We start from the raw sequence: 15,182 nt of genomic DNA, 5'->3' as shown, positions 1-15,182 counted from the left end.
CGAAACAGAAAGATTGGACTTTTTACAGACNTCAACTTTCTGTTTTGGCTCTTCAATCTTAGTTCTCTTTAATCTCAGAAAGCAAATAAAAACCAAATAAAATTCACAGCCTGTAAATCTTCCTTAATCCCAAAAATAAAACAAACTCTAGCCCTGAACACTTTCCGGAGATTTATCTTCTTAGTTTCAGATTTCGACTTGTCATCATTGGATTCAACAGCATCAGCATTGAGTGTAACATGAAGGTTTGGTTTCATACATCAAGTTCTTTCGTCATGTATCAACACTCTCTTAATCTCCATCGCTTCTGGTAATATATGCTTTAGTTGAGCCAAGTGACTATAACAAAACCTCCTGAAATATATCCACACCATACCATCAGAAACAGATTCATGAACTGTGGATTTAGGAGAATGTTTGCCGCCTTAACATCTTGGTGAATGATCTTGGGATCACATTGCTCGTGTAGATAAAACAAACCTCTTGCAGCTCCTATTGCTATCTTCTTCCTTGTGTTCCAGTCCAATGCTGGTTTAGCTGTAACAGTTTCATAAGTTAGTTTAAGTGATTACATTTCTGTGACTAAAATGAATTAACAAAAACCAGTTTTATCAATACCTTTAAGCCTAGAGGCGACACTACAATTGGACATGTAAGGGTAGACAAGAAGTCTTTCGTTAGAACTCACGCAATAACCAATTAACCGAAGCAAATTCCTATGGACAGCTAAGCTGATCATCTCAAGCTCGGTACGAAACTGTGAGTTCCGAGAAGTTCCATTCACATCTTTCAGTCGTTTCACTGCAACCACTGTCCCATCTCCAAGCTTTCCTCTGTAGACATTACCAAACCCACCATCACCAAGAATGCTCTTGGAACTAAACCATCCGTAGCTACATGAAGTTCTCTGAATCAGGAGAGTCTCCTTGCCCTGTAGTGGAGACAACAAAAACAACAGCTTCCTCATGAGGTAAGTAACTCTACAAAAAACACCTTTTATGTCACACCACTCTTAAAGAGAGTTTTGTGAAATCCAATAGCTTGATCATCGTTGTCTACCACAACTACTCTCTAAGGTGAGCAATTTTAATTGTAAGATAAACGAAGCAAACACAATCTTCGAAACAGAAAGATTGGACTTTTTACAGACACACATACCGCGTCGAATTCGTCAGTGGAGACGATAGAAGTTGGACATCCACGGTGTTCTGCTTCGCGGCCAATACGCTCCACCGCATCAAGAGCGTTCTCGGTTTTAGAAGCATACAACACAAGCAGCTTCCTCGGCTTTTCTCCATCGTCATCGCCGCCACTTCACCTCACCCACCCGGAGATTGAGATTGAGAGAAACAGCAAAACCGGATCCGGTCTGATGACTTTAACCGATCAATTGGAAGCGCCATGTGCAATAATAGAGGAATCCGAGACATGCGTGACAATCAAAGAGAGAAATAAACACAAATCGAAAAATAGCAAAAACAATAAAATCTCTATCAAAGAAAACGATGACGAAGAACCAAAATCAGGAAAAGCATCAAAACGACATTGGCTTCTTTTTCTTTAGTCCACATATGAATAAAATAAGGTAATGTGTATTAATGTTATAATTTGATAGGTTGGAGTTTTTAACTGAGGTGTCAGTCTCTGCTTCAAAGTTGAAGCTGAGGTGTCAACCTCTGGATAGAAACACATTGTGTTTTTATTGTATTGATATTAAGTTGATGTTGAGAAAAAAAAAAAAAAAAAAAACGAATGAAAATGAGACAAATTCATAAAACTACAGTAAGCATTTTTGGGATTTCTTTTATTCGTTCGGTTCTTATTAAAGGCCTTAAAAATTAGTAAAGCCCATACCAGATAGACCCATAAATATATTTGTCTCGTTTACAACGTTGTATAAAGTCAAATATAACCCCTTTGTCCAGTTGTCCATATGTCTCAAGTCTTCAACTTGGCCAACATAGTTGCTATTCAATAAAACTCCATTTGACCCTTTGTTATTCTTATATAGCCGAGTGGCCAAATTGTATAAAATTTCTACCACAAAAAAATTAGACCAAGTCCTGGCATCGACGGAGACCTCCATAAATCAGAAAAATTTAGCATCTTAATCTAATAATATAGAAATTACTTCAACCCCCAATTAATGTTTATTTTGTGCAACCAACCAAAATTAGTTATGAAATAAATAAAAATCGAACTATCAACAACAACGTTTTTAGTTATATGCATGGGTAGAAACGTCTCTTCACTGGGTTTAGTATCTGCTGGGAACTCTGAAGCGGCACGATGAACTCGCCATGACACGTAAGCGCTTCGTAGCCTCTAGTTGAAACGGCGGACTCAAATATCTACCGTTGGATTAAAAAAGCCACTCAAATCTCAACCCTTCATTTAACTAAATAAATAAATTAATTAAGTTTTATTTGTCTGTTATCCTTTCATTGTCTTCCTCACTTGTAAATAATTCCATGGATTATCTTAGTTTCTACTCTCATGGTCTCTTCTTTCACAGAAATCACTAAAATTAGAATCTTTAAAGCTTTTGCGTTTCAAAGTTTTTGACTTTAAATCTTTATCCCAAAAAAAAAGGTTCTTTTTTTCGATTACTTAGTTATGGCTTATGCTCGTGGATTTGCTTCGTTGACCCAACTAAACCTAATCTTCTCGCCGCCGATTTCTCTCCGACGAACCCACGGCGTAAAACCCAATTCCCGAATCAGCTGCAATCTGAAATCAAACTACTCTACTGGGAAATTTCGAGACTTGAAACTGTCACGTTCCGTGGAGCTAGACGAGTTCATCACAAGCGAGGAAGAAGAACAAGCAGAAGATGAAATAGGAGAAGGGTTTTTTGAAGCGATTGAGGAGTTAGAGAGGATGACTAGAGAACCTTCAGATATACTCGAGGAGATGAATCATAGATTGTCTTCACGAGAANAAGAAGTTTAAGGACTCTAGGCTTAGATGGAGGAACAATTTTTGGGTATCTAATAAATCTGTATGTATGTAATAGTCTGTTTATGAAAANAGATAGAGTTGATGAAGAGATGATGGAGCTGATGGTTTCGATTATGTGTGGTTGGGTTAAGAAATTGATTCAGGAGGAGTGTGGTGCAGACCAAGTGTTCGACTTATTGATTGAGATGGATTGTGTTGGTTTAAAACCTGGTTTTAGTATGATGGAGAAGGTTATTGCTTTGTATTGTGAGATGGGGAAGAAAGAGAGTGCGGTTTTGTTTGTTAAGGAGGTTTTGAGGAGGAGAGATGGGTTTGGTTATAGTGTTGTTGGTGTAGGTTCTGAAGGTAGAAAAGGTGGACCTGTTGGGTATCTTGCTTGGAAATTGATGGTAAAGTTTTGAACTTTTACATAATTTTTGCAATTTTGGTGGATTTGAGATCGAAGAGATGTGATATGCATGGTACCCTCTTGTTACTTAGCAGTGTTAATGTGGATGTGTATTTTGTTTATATCAGGTTGATGGAGACTATAAGGAGGCCGTTGATTTGGTTGTTGAGTTAAGAGTTTCAGGGCTAAAGCCAGAAGCTTACAGCTATCTAATTGCGATGACAGCCATTGTGAAAGAGCTGAATAGTCTAGGGAAAAACTTACGCGAGTTGAAACGCTTTACACGGGCTGGTTTTGTTGCTGAGATTGATGATCACGATAGGGTACTCATTGAGAAGTACCAGTCAGAAACATTATCCCGTGGATTGCAGTTAGCCACTTGGGCGGTTGAGGAAGGTCAGCAAGACGATTCTATTGTTGGGGTGGTTCACGAGAGGCTCCTCGCTATGTACATATGTGCAGGACGTGGACCAGAAGCAGAGAAACAGCTTTGGAAGATGAAACTTGCAGGGAGAGAACCGGAAGCTGACCTCCACGACATTGTTATGGCCATCTGCGCTTCGCAGAAAGAGGTTAATGCGGTTTCACGGCTTCTGACACGAGTTGAGTTCATGGGATCTAAGAGAAAGAAGAAGACTCTGTCTTGGTTGCTCAGAGGGTATGTGAAAGGAGGGCACTTTGAAGAGGCTGCAGAGACATTGATAAAGATGATCGACTCTGGCTTGCATCCGGAGTATATTGATCGAGTGGCTGTGATGCAAGGAATGACAAGGAAGATCCAACGGCCGAGAGATATTGAAGCATATATGGGGCTGTGCAAGAGGCTGTTTGATGCTGGTTTGGTAGGACCTTGTCTTGTGTATCTGTACATAGATAAATATAAGTTGTGGATAGTGAAGATGATATGAAGGAAAGATAATGGAACAATTAGGGAAAGAAGTTTAAGGACTCTAGGCTTAGATGGAGGAACAATTTTTGGGTATCTAATAAATCTGTATGTATGTAATAGTCTGTTTATGAAAAGGAAATATTTTTGGACTTGTTATGCAAGCTAAGTACATCAATCACAACATGCTCTAATTCTATTTGCTTTGCTTCTTAATTTCTTGATTGTTGGAACCGTCTGCAACGAACCCCTCCACCGCTCCACGCTTCAAACATTTTTGATTCCTCTGTTATTATAACCTAAGCTTCCATTGCTTTCTTCGCCTTGTCTTCCTTGAGGTCATCCACGTTGTAAACTTGTGCACCGTCTAAGTCAGCAACACAAGAACCAACGTTTCTAGAAACAGAGAAATCAACAAAGAGCCTCGCATTATCTGCATCTCCATCTGCCGGACAAGGAAGAGGTAACATCTCTACGTGCTCCTTCAAGAACAGTGGTGTCTCAGATGCTGTGCTAGTAAAGATTACTTTGGCTTCTGCAGCACAAGCTAGCATCTCGTCAGGGTGATTCAAAGCGCACAACTGAAGGATAGCTAGTGGCCACTCAGCTTCTGTAATGGCAAGCTTCTCATGCATCTCGAGAGGAGACTTTTGCACAACACGTTTTATTTGGAATGAAACAAGGTTTAATATGCAAATAACATTATTTCATTATATTAACATGATTGATTCTCTATTATGTTAACAAGGTTTTGATATCTCTTCTTCAATCAATCTTGCTGTCTTGAAGACTCGATTCTCTCATCAATCGCATTCACAATTCCACAGGATGGCCGTGTCAACGCCTTGTACTCCACACCATCTCTCTATGTTGATGCCAATGTTACTTGGCCTCTCAAGACTGATGGCTTTTTCCCGTGAGTGGCTTTACTGAAATTCTTTTACATTCCTACCTTCAACATCTTACTTTCTCTACTCGTGCAGATACGCGGATCGGGCATATGCTTACTGGACTGGCTACTTCTCCAGCCGTCCTGCTCTTAAAAGATATGTTCGGGTTCTTTGCGGATACTACTTGGTATCAAACTTCATCCTTGAGTCCCATTTCGCTTTTTCCTAGTTAAAATTCAAACATGAACATGGCCTTGCATGTAACTAATGATTACATGAAACGCCTAGCTATTGGTGCTTCTGAGGTAAGATCACTATGGGGATTTCTATGGGCATCAAAACAAGATTGATTGAGCAAGACTTTTGCACAACACGTTAACATGCAAATAATATTATTTCATTTTAAAATGAACCCAAAATAACACAATATTTTCATAAAAATGTTTTGTACAAATTGCAACTAGTAATGTTAAATTCAAAAAGAAGAGCTAATAGACGTTTTACTTTGAAAAACAAATTGTTGTTTAACAAATGCATAGTAGTTTAGTGCTTAAGTGATATATTTTAGATTTTGGAAGTTTATGATTTGAGTCTTCCTAGTTCCCACTAACAAAAATACCATATTTGGGATTTTGATATCGCTTTTATAGTTTTAAAATAATTTTCTTTATATCTTTATGTGTAAACCATGCCAACACAAATATTTATATTATCATGTACTATGCGCAAGGATACGTAATAATATTTAAAATATTAATAAAATATATTGTTGTTTTTATCATTAAAAATTGATAATGATATTCAATAGAAATTTTGTTACTTTTGAGATTCAGAGTGTCTTTAGTTTTTAGAATTTTTAGGTTAATGTATAAAAATGTTGAAAGTATAAGAAATTTGATAATAACTGTAGTACATAAAATATTTTTTAATAATGAAATTACTTTGAAATGTTTTATATATTTGTTTAATAGAGATTTTCTTGTTTATTTCAAAAATTAAATCACATTATTTTTACATAATGTGTAAATTAAAATAATATTTTTAATAAAAAGATTAGATGAGTACATAAATAAACAGAAAACAATAACTTATTTTAATTGTATTTTAAAAAAAAGATTTATATCAAAAATTTCATTATTATTTTGTTAAAAACTAATATGTTATAAAAATACAAATTTTTATTAAGATTTAGGAATAAAATCTTTGCATAATCTATTAACAGAAAAAGGAGAAAAATAAAGTTAATCCTCAATTAATTTATAGGACAATTGTAACCTTTTGAATTCAATTAAATTTAGAGAATTTGTTAGAAATACACTTTTTTAAAATCCCCCTCAATATAATTATATATGTTTTCATAACATATATGATTTAAGATATCAAACTATAATGAATGTTTGTTTTTTATGTTTGAATTATAGTATGAGTGAGTTTGGTGTTGAGCCATGAATAAAGTATCATGTTTACATTGTAAATTTAAAGGATCAAGGTTGATTGAGTACATGTACCAAGAAAATCTTATGTTGTATGGTTTTCTCAGTTTCTCCTGATCAAGTATTCTAACCTCTGATCATTACTGAAAGATTAACATTAGAAGAAGTCATAGGGGAAAAACATGAACAATATGCTATTAAGCAAGTGTGGATGCATCATTTTTAGAATCCAGATCCACAAAACCGTGGAATAGATAAAGATATTGATGAACCACAAAGGTTGTAACACTTGTATTGAAAAAATATATATCTAATTTATTACAAAAATGAGAAATAAAAAAATTTACTCTTGATAGTAGACTAATCTTTAGACAAATCATATCAGGCCTACGATCAAAAGTTTTGTACTAAGTTTGCTAAATACGTTTGAAAACAATGGTTGTAATATGATTTTTTCCAAATTAATAGTTCAATAATACTCAATAGGTGGTCTAACCACCTCAAGGCATGATTTGATGTTAATTACTCTCTACAACTCAAGAGAGTTCTCAATGGCGATGAGGTGGTGGATGATCACTGCCAATCCTTTTCTAAACTCAATCATCCTTATGACCGCTGCAATCTTGAAGAAAAGAGTCATTTATGATCCAACCAAGCTTTTTGTCCTCTTGACACCGTAGGTTGAGTTGGCTAGAGCGTTTGTTGCTGAGAAGATTTTCTTGAAGTGGATGATGTTCATGTCCTGGTCATAGGTGGACACAGCTCACTCACGGCTTTGCCGCTTTTCTCCAAGACCAAGCCCCATGTCATTTTATCCTAAAAAGACAGGATATTATGGACCTCCGAGATTCAGTATTGTGTGCTTAATATTATTGAGCACCTTAAGTACTTTGCTGGTATTCCGGATCGTGAGCATTTTGAAGTTAGAGGAGCGGAGCACTTTGTTCTCTCAATGCTTTGTGCGCTTGACACGATGAAGATGTTTTTCAGTGTGGTTTCGTTGAGTCCAAATTAACATATGCACCCTTCTTTGGATCAACAGTCAAGCTGGGGAAGAAGAGAGTGGAAGATGTTTATATATTAAAATTAATATATGACTTATTAATTGCATGTATAAATCAACTTATTTAATATAAATTATATTTCTGTTTTATAAAAGTATGCATATACATTAAATAAATTGAATTTAATTTCAATTAACTATATATATCAAATAATGTGCTATTATTTAAATAATATATATAGTTTACAAATTAATAATAGTTTAATTTATGGTTTATTTTAAGAAAATATGATATATAATTCATTTTCTCTTTTTATTTTAAAACTAGGTTATTAACCCGCAAGTATGCGCAATATTTATATCGATTGTTTTTAAATAGTTATATAATGTCATATAATATGAAACAATACTAAAATGCTTTATTTTTTTATTCTTTTTAAGACAAATGTTATTTAATATATATTTAAGTATCATTTCTGTTTTTCAGAAAAACATTTTGTATTAAGAAAAAGAGTAAAAATCATATACAGATAATGATAATTATTAAAGTATTAAATTTAACGTGTTGATGTTGATAATAATAGACTTTTTTTTTGGTAGGATGATAATAGACTTTGAAAACATGACAAGGATAATAATTTTAGTATCAATTATTACTAAGGCAATATTTCAAACACATTATTCAGAAAACTATAATATAAATCAAAATATATATTTATTGGTAATGGTTCCTTCTTTCTTTTTAATCTTGATTGGTTGTTTAAAACTCATGGACCAACGTAGAAGCTATAAACATATAGAAACTTATATTTGTTAAAATAAATCACAACTATCAATACGCACTTTTCACATATCAACTACAATTCAAATAATTAAGGAATAGACTGCAATAATACTTCAGATTTTAATACAATTGCATTACACAAAAATGGTCTAGAAGTGTGATCGTCAAAAAAAAAAAAGTGTGGAGAACGTCACTGCTGGATTTGAGAGGCGAGTTTGCGAGTCGCAGAAAACTTCAGCAACTATTTTGAAGATAAATTGTTAACTCTGTTGGCAAATGCATGCTTAAACACTGATTTAACATCGTGGATAGTTTTTTATACTTTGTAGTGCATAAAAAAAACATAATTCATGCTATTATTACGTGACACATGGTCTTGAAGACATTTGATTTTTCACATCTCAATATTTCCAATCACCATTTACGAAAAGAAAACCAGTCACTTCAAGCTCGTTGTGGTCATACGTCCTTGTCTTTTTGCCACAACCATTTTGGGAAAAACCTCTTCAAGATACTCACAACGGTCTCTCTGGTGTTCGATCCATACATACACAACTGTCTTATCGCTACTCTTTAATTTCACTTCTCCTAATCCCAAGTTCCCAATAATGTCTCCTTCACTTTTTTTTTTTTCTTGTTATCTTACATGACCTTCAAGATTCTTGTCCACCTTTTCCTTCTCCTTCTTCATCTCTATGCACACACTTCTTGAATAAGCGATAATCAATAATCAAGAAGCTTTCTTCGCCGTCAAAAACATTTTTGTCACATCAAATCATCGTTTCCGCATAACTTTGTGCGTCTCCTAAGTTTTTCAGACAGGGATTAATTGTAATCGGTTTAGTATTGTTGAATTCACGAAAGAAGAAAATTTATATTTTTCGAAAGACACGACTCGCCATTATCACAACTCGTAAAATTACCTCTATTTTGTTGCGTAAGATTTATCTTATATATATACATGGTACTTTTTTCCTTTTTACAAAAAATCTTAGTTATATCAAAAATGTTAACTAAGTAGATGGACAATCTCGATTGATCATTTAATCGTTTAAAACCTTAGATCGACGCTTATAGCTTCAGAATTTTATATAGTATAGATTTTAAAGATAATGAAATAAATTTGTTTATACAAGACTATAAGTAAACATAAATAAATATTAAAATATGTAACAAAAATTGAAAAGGTAAAAAATAAGATGAATTTTACTTAAAAGTTTTAGAAAAATCATAAAAATAAAGACAAAAACTTAAAATCATATTTCATCAAATGAATTTAATCGATGAAAGATTAGCCTTGTGGTAAATAAAAAAAATCTCTTAAGACTCAAAATACAACACTTTACATTTATTTTTCCAAAAGTATCATTATCAATTTATTTTTCAAAAATACTATAAAAAAATTATTTTTACAATCAGTACCACAAACACTAAAATCCTCTCTATATTAATAGAGAAGCATTTTTGAAAAAAAATGCTGATGTATCGTCGCCAGAGAGTTCGAAGCACATTTTAGCAAATAACCCTCATTAATTATAATAATTACATCTATGTCATTATAAATTTAAATCAAAATTCATTACATAAATTAAAACTATTTGTAGCCATTTAAAATGAAACTATATTATTATTCTTTAAAAACAACAAATTATTTTTTTTAAATTGATATCCATACAAAATTTTCCACCACGTTAGAATTCGTTTATACATTTAAATATTTCACGGGTGAAATGTATTTCTATACAAAATAGTTACAAATTTGAATAATAATAAAAATTAGTAAATTAGTTACATATTTTATTTTATACAAATGAATATTAGATCTCAAATAATAATTTTACTCATAATAATTTTATTTTAATCGATTTATCCGTACTATGTGCGGGTTGTTTACCTAGTTGACTTAAAAAGTGTAGAATTTATTTTTTTTGGTTTTAGATTAATTGACTATTCTAGATTAGGAGATAATGTTTAGTGTTTAGAATTTAAGGTTTGGTTTGGTGGTATTTAAAAAGATTATTATAATGGTATTTTGAGAAATAAAACTAATAATGATATTTATGTTGTGTTTCTGAATCTGAAGGTGAAGCAAAGCAGAGGAAGAAAATAAGAATCGCAGGAGGTAAAAATTGTAATAATGGAGCTCGAAGATCCAACAATGGAAGCAGGTTCCACGATTAAGCTAACTGTAAAATTCGGAGGCAAATCAATACCACTTTCGGTATCACCAGATTGTACAGTCAAAGACCTCAAGTCTCTCTTACAACCAATCACCAACGTTCTTCCTCGTGGTCAGAAGCTCATCTTCAAAGGTTTGCTGATTACAAATTTTGAATACCTTTTCACCTAATTAAGCTTGTTAATTGTATTGGGTCTTTCTCAAAATTTGATTTTTTGTTTTGTTTCTTGAAGGTAAGGTTTTGGTTGAAACGTCGACTTTGAAGCTATCTGATGTAGGAAGTGGAGCTAAAATCATGTTAATGGCTTCCCAAGGTCTGCATCAAGGGGTCAGTGTTCTTGGCTTATGGTTTAATAAACTCATCTTTTGTTCAAGAACTTAAGTATGTTGGAGAATTGTTTAAAGATAGTCTAGAAATTTGGCTTCTTGTTCTTTAGAAGGATCAATCTAATTGAGGTTTAGGTCTGTTAATGTTGTAGTTGTATCTGAAATGAACAGGAAGGTCCGGTACTAAAGGAAGCTAGTACAAGGCCAATCTCTAGGACTGTTGTATCTGATAAAGTAGATCAAACGAAACCTGGTCTCCTTGTGGACAAGAACCGCGTTGATCGATGGAAAGCCACAGGAGTCATTGCTTTAGCTCAAGCTAATTTGAAGGTAAATAGAGAAGGTCGTTATGTGTTCATTGTTTGAGGTTTTGGTTTGGATTATTCTTTCTTTCATTTGGCTTTGGACATAAGGACAAGCTATTGTTACTACCTTCTTGTAAATGCGTATGTTTTAGTTGCTAAGTTGTTTATTAGTTGAGTTTTCTTTGTTGTGGAAAAGGAAATACCCAAAGAGGTGTGGGACTGTGGATCTGGAGTCAGAGTACTTGACATTAGTGAAAACTTCATTAATGAAGTACCTGCCAGAATCAGCTCCTTTGGTTCTATGCAGGTGAGAAATGCATAGTTTGATGTATATTTCAAATCTTTCTGTTTGGTGAAAAGTTTAGAATTATAATATGAGTGCCATCTGTAGAAATTGTTCCTTCAAGGAAATGGTCTGTCCGATGAATCCATTCAATGGGAAGGGATATCATCTCTGAAGCGCCTGATGTTTCTGTCTATTAGCCATAACAAGTGAGTATTTTACTTTTAGTCTCTGGACTTGTCTTTCTTAGTTAGATATTAGACATGCCTTCAGTGCTACCATTTTGCAAAATTGTGTATTTGACTCGCCAAATTAAACTCAAAATTAGTTCAGAGCTTAAGCTATGTTTAGATTGTTATCACTTAGACTCTAGAACACAACACTTGTACAGTATTTGTGAATATCGACTGATCTTTTAGGAAAAACCTTTTTGTGTGTTTGCAGTCTAACTGTTCTGCCATCAGCAGTTGGTTCGCTGACGTCTCTTAGACAGCTTGATGTTTCCAACAACAAGTTGACAAGTCTACCGAATGAGTTAGGACTTCTTACGCAGCTTGAGATCTTGAAAGCCAACAATAACAGGCAAATAAGCTTTACTTGTATCTTTAAGTGATCCAAAGGACAAAAGATATAGTCAGTTGCATTTTTGATTGACCGTTGATTGCACTTCTTATTATTATCTCTCTATCTGTTTGTGTTCTGCAGAATAACTAGCCTTCCTGAGAGTACTGGAAACTGTTCATTCCTCATGGAGGTTGAGCTTTCAGCTAATATTATATCGGAACTTCCCGAGACATTCACCAAGCTGCGTAATCTAAAGGTAAAATCAAATTTACCTTTCACTACTCTTGTCCCACCATCCCATATGGGTTTACAGAGACTGAGTGTTTTGTTGTTTAGACGCTGGAGCTGAACAACACGGGATTGAAGACACTTCCATTGGGTTTATTCAAGATGTGTTTGCAGCTCTCAACTTTAGGACTCCACAACACAGAGATAACCGTTGAATTCCTCCGCCAGGTTTGCTTTGCTAAATCCGTTTTTGCAGTCTCGTATTTGTGTCTTTAGCTTCTTTGTTTGTTTTTTGAACTGAACAACAATATTTGGATTGTGTCAGTTCGAGGGATGGGAGGATTTCGATGAAAGACGACGTACCAAGCATCAAAAGCAGCTAGATTTTCGGGTTGTTGGATCTGGCAAATTCGATGAAGGCGCTGATAAATCTTGGTGATTGGGTCAAAATTTGAGTCTCGAATCCTCATAACTCTTACATATGTGATGGCAACACTTTCAGTTTAATCCTCTGCTTAATGCATCAATATATTTGTTTACTCCAAAACGATTCCAAAAACAATAAGTTTTGTGTATTTGTGCTAGTGTGTACTGTAGCAGTGTAGGAGCATCTTAGGTGGTTTGTATAGGATTGTGATTGTGCTGACTGCTGACTATAGATGGACACATACATAAATCAAACTAAACTGAACAGAGCTGAGAAATAAATAAATAAATAAATAAATCAAACAATTTCGTGAATTCTGAACTAGTCTACAATCTTAGTTTGGTTTGAATTTACGAGAGATTGAGGTGCTTAGTTTAGACGTCACCCTAGAATTATGTCTTTTGTTGTTTTTCGCTTCAATTTGATCGCAGTAATAGATTCAGAGAGTGAACAATATAAAATGGGAGAATCGTTTCAGATTCTTTACCTTGAAACAACACCTGCAACAAGACATGGCAAAAGGAAAACTCGAGAGTCGTTGGACACAAAACATGTTCAGATGGGTTGATGCGTGGGTAAAACCACACCACGAAGTGTACATAAAAACAGTAGAAATAGAACGAGAGATTGATAAGATGGGATTCTATCCCCCCGGAGTAAAAATAGTCATCTCACCCAAAAGCATCCAAAAGAAAATACGTAGGGCAGATGCAAGAGACAAAACACACAAACTTGATCTCACGAGTTTCATCTTCTTCTGTCTGGTTTCTTTTTTTCTTTTCAATTTTTTTTTTTTCTGATTGAAGATTCTCTCTCACCTGTAGTAGATAGAGACGAGAGGGATATCGACATCATTGTCATCTTCATCCTCACAAGCAACCACTACATCAAGATGGTGGCGGTATGGCGGCAGCTCCACTTTGGCGATATCCCGAGCAAGATCCACAACCTTCTTGTCCATCCTCTCCTTGTGCTTCGGGAACATACTGTTGAACAGGAGACAGCTTCCGCACGAAATGCTGTACGCACTAAGTCCTTTGTCCTCCAGCCACTGTAAAACCTCACGCAGAGTTGGGTTTCCCTTGAGCACCCATCTGTCCCATACGGTCCAAGCCGTGTCGCGGTGCTTCACCACCTTTGGAGGAACCGGCTCAGCCATGGAGAAGAGCGGAAGTGCCAAGTTAGCAAATGTGTTCCTGTAGTCTTCCACTTTGTGTCCTGCATCAAGAACCTTGTACAGCTCGAGGCAGACCAGTCCAGTAGCCATGGCTGTTGAAGTCGCAATGGCTGGGATGATTCTCCCTGCGATGAACTTTGCCTTCAGCTTGTCGACTTCAGGGATACTGTAGTTCCTCGCTCTCATGTTGGCTAGTCCCGCTATCACATCCATGTGATAGTTTGTGTCATCATCCTACAAAAACACATTTAAGATTCAAAATGACAACCCTCAGTTAACATTGCTAAACAATACAAGTCAATATGAGAGAGATAATAATTTTAGAAGATAGTTAGTTACCTTTTCGAACTGAATTGGTTTCATCCTGAAGTCTGGAGTCAAGTTATGCCTACACTGGTCGAGCTTAGCAATGAGATCGTTGATGACTGCAGCGTCGTCCACCGAAGCAGTTGTTAAAGTGGTAGCTTTCTCGTCAGTCACAATCTTTGCATCTTTTCTTGGCTCAAAGTCTGGGACTATCACTCTGTCAACAGCTTCTGCTGCTTCCTTGGGGTTTTTGGTCCACTCAGGTATCGGAATCCCAAATGTCTCTGCTCGTAAAATAGCAGTCGATGTGATAAAGTTAAGGAGACTTGGGTCGGAAGACGAATACTGGAGTGGACGAGGGAATCTTTTTGGAGCAGACCAGAATGGAGCTCCGGTACTAGTCGCAGCATCTTCAGGGAATGTGTATATCAATTGCTTGACACGGTTCACAAAGTAATCCTCAAACCTAGTCACATAAAAAATGAAACACATATTAAGGAAAATCCAATACCTATTGAGCAATGAAGTTGCCTCCTACCAGTGTTTTTGAAAAAATAATTATTAAGTTCCTGACAATTTTTTTCAATGAATTATGAATCCTGATGACACGGATGTCAAAAGCAAAAAAAAGGAAACGAAGCAGCACATGAGTAAGAAACCATACTCTCTTTTACTCTACAATAACAATTATGACTAGACTACCATAAACCTAACCATTAAGAGAGAGCAACAGTACCTCAGTCGAGCCCAGGTTAAGCAGTCTTGGAAGGTTTCACATTTCTCCTTCTCAAGGCACTCAACAATCCTCTCCAATGTGTCCCTCGCCTGAGCATCGCCAGCAGTCATCATTGAGTTAGTGTACTCAACCGGGCTAGACAGGTATGCATTCACTTCAGCAGGAGTCTTCTCAAGCAGACCCTCAAACTCAGAGCGAGCCCAAGTTAAACAGTGATCAATGTTATGCGGAAACGAATGCACAGTACACATGGGGGCCTGTTTCTCTGGTGGGTCCCTTGAGGCACCGTAATTTTCAGTTAGATG

The 15,182-nt window shown here is 35.4% G+C and overlaps 4 protein-coding genes across 5 annotated transcripts in view; 2 read left to right on the top strand and 2 right to left on the bottom strand.

Moving 5' to 3' along the window:
* LOC109125101 (probable LRR receptor-like serine/threonine-protein kinase At2g23950) lies at positions 39 to 1,458 on the bottom strand. 2 transcript variants are annotated; one of them, XM_019245870.1, is made up of 4 exons: positions 1,159 to 1,458; positions 619 to 980; positions 481 to 537; positions 39 to 354 (listed from the first exon to the last, which is right to left on the bottom strand). In XM_019245870.1, the coding sequence occupies exons 1-4, from the start codon at positions 1,302 to 1,304 to the stop codon at positions 323 to 325; spliced, it is 597 nt and encodes a 198-aa protein (XP_019101415.1). In that variant the 5' UTR covers positions 1,305 to 1,458; the 3' UTR covers positions 39 to 322. The 2 variants fall into 2 exon arrangements, 1 of the variants encoding a protein (XP_019101415.1); XR_002038007.1 differs by lacking the exon at positions 39 to 354 and having other exon boundaries at positions 442 to 537; positions 619 to 931.
* LOC104789179 (pentatricopeptide repeat-containing protein At2g30100, chloroplastic) lies at positions 3,038 to 4,413 on the top strand. Its single transcript, XM_019245869.1, has 2 exons — positions 3,038 to 3,350; positions 3,478 to 4,413. The coding sequence occupies exons 1-2, from the start codon at positions 3,051 to 3,053 to the stop codon at positions 4,255 to 4,257; spliced, it is 1,080 nt and encodes a 359-aa protein (XP_019101414.1). The 5' UTR covers positions 3,038 to 3,050; the 3' UTR covers positions 4,258 to 4,413.
* Positions 10,382 to 12,841, top strand: LOC104786661 (LRR repeats and ubiquitin-like domain-containing protein At2g30105). The gene is made up of 9 exons (XM_010512109.2): positions 10,382 to 10,657; positions 10,758 to 10,852; positions 11,023 to 11,181; positions 11,353 to 11,463; positions 11,548 to 11,648; positions 11,884 to 12,021; positions 12,145 to 12,259; positions 12,340 to 12,459; positions 12,557 to 12,841. Exons 1-9 carry the CDS (start codon positions 10,483 to 10,485, stop codon positions 12,668 to 12,670), a joined length of 1,128 nt encoding a protein of 375 aa, XP_010510411.1. The 5' UTR covers positions 10,382 to 10,482; the 3' UTR covers positions 12,671 to 12,841.
* Positions 13,177 to 15,182, bottom strand: part of LOC104786660 (ubiquitin-activating enzyme E1 1) — a gene marked incomplete in the record, with an annotated part of 12,407 nt that continues 10,401 nt past the window's right edge. Inside the window, 3 exon segments of the mRNA XM_010512107.2 lie at positions 13,177 to 14,069; positions 14,175 to 14,607; positions 14,878 to 15,182. Coding sequence (XP_010510409.1) covers positions 13,473 to 14,069; positions 14,175 to 14,607; positions 14,878 to 15,182 — 1,335 coding nt within the window.

The sequence above is a fragment of the Camelina sativa genome, chromosome 5 (assembly GCF_000633955.1).
Source record: "Camelina sativa cultivar DH55 chromosome 5, Cs, whole genome shotgun sequence".
Taxonomy (NCBI): Eukaryota; Viridiplantae; Streptophyta; class Magnoliopsida; order Brassicales; family Brassicaceae; genus Camelina; species Camelina sativa.
Note: the sequence above shows the minus strand (reverse complement) of the source record. Positions and strands in the feature narration are given on the sequence as shown.

Coding starts and splice junctions, on each gene's coding strand:
- LOC109125101 (XM_019245870.1), bottom strand. CDS start 1,304: ATGACGATGGAGAAAAGCCGAGGAAGCTGCTTGTGTTGTATGCTTCTA. Junction 981..1,158: donor CCACTGACGAATTCGACGCG/GTATGTGTGTCT, acceptor TGTTTTTTGTAG/AGTTACTTACCTCATGAGGA. Junction 355..480: donor AGCAATAGGAGCTGCAAGAG/GTTTGTTTTATC, acceptor GATATATTTCAG/GAGGTTTTGTTATAGTCACT.
- LOC104789179 (XM_019245869.1), top strand. CDS start 3,051: ATGATGGAGCTGATGGTTTCGATTATGTGTGGTTGGGTTAAGAAATTG. Junction 3,351..3,477: donor ATCTTGCTTGGAAATTGATG/GTAAAGTTTTGA, acceptor TGTTTATATCAG/GTTGATGGAGACTATAAGGA.
- LOC104786661 (XM_010512109.2), top strand. CDS start 10,483: ATGGAGCTCGAAGATCCAACAATGGAAGCAGGTTCCACGATTAAGCTA. Junction 10,658..10,757: donor TCAGAAGCTCATCTTCAAAG/GTTTGCTGATTA, acceptor TGTTTCTTGAAG/GTAAGGTTTTGGTTGAAACG. Junction 12,022..12,144: donor TTGAAAGCCAACAATAACAG/GCAAATAAGCTT, acceptor TGTGTTCTGCAG/AATAACTAGCCTTCCTGAGA.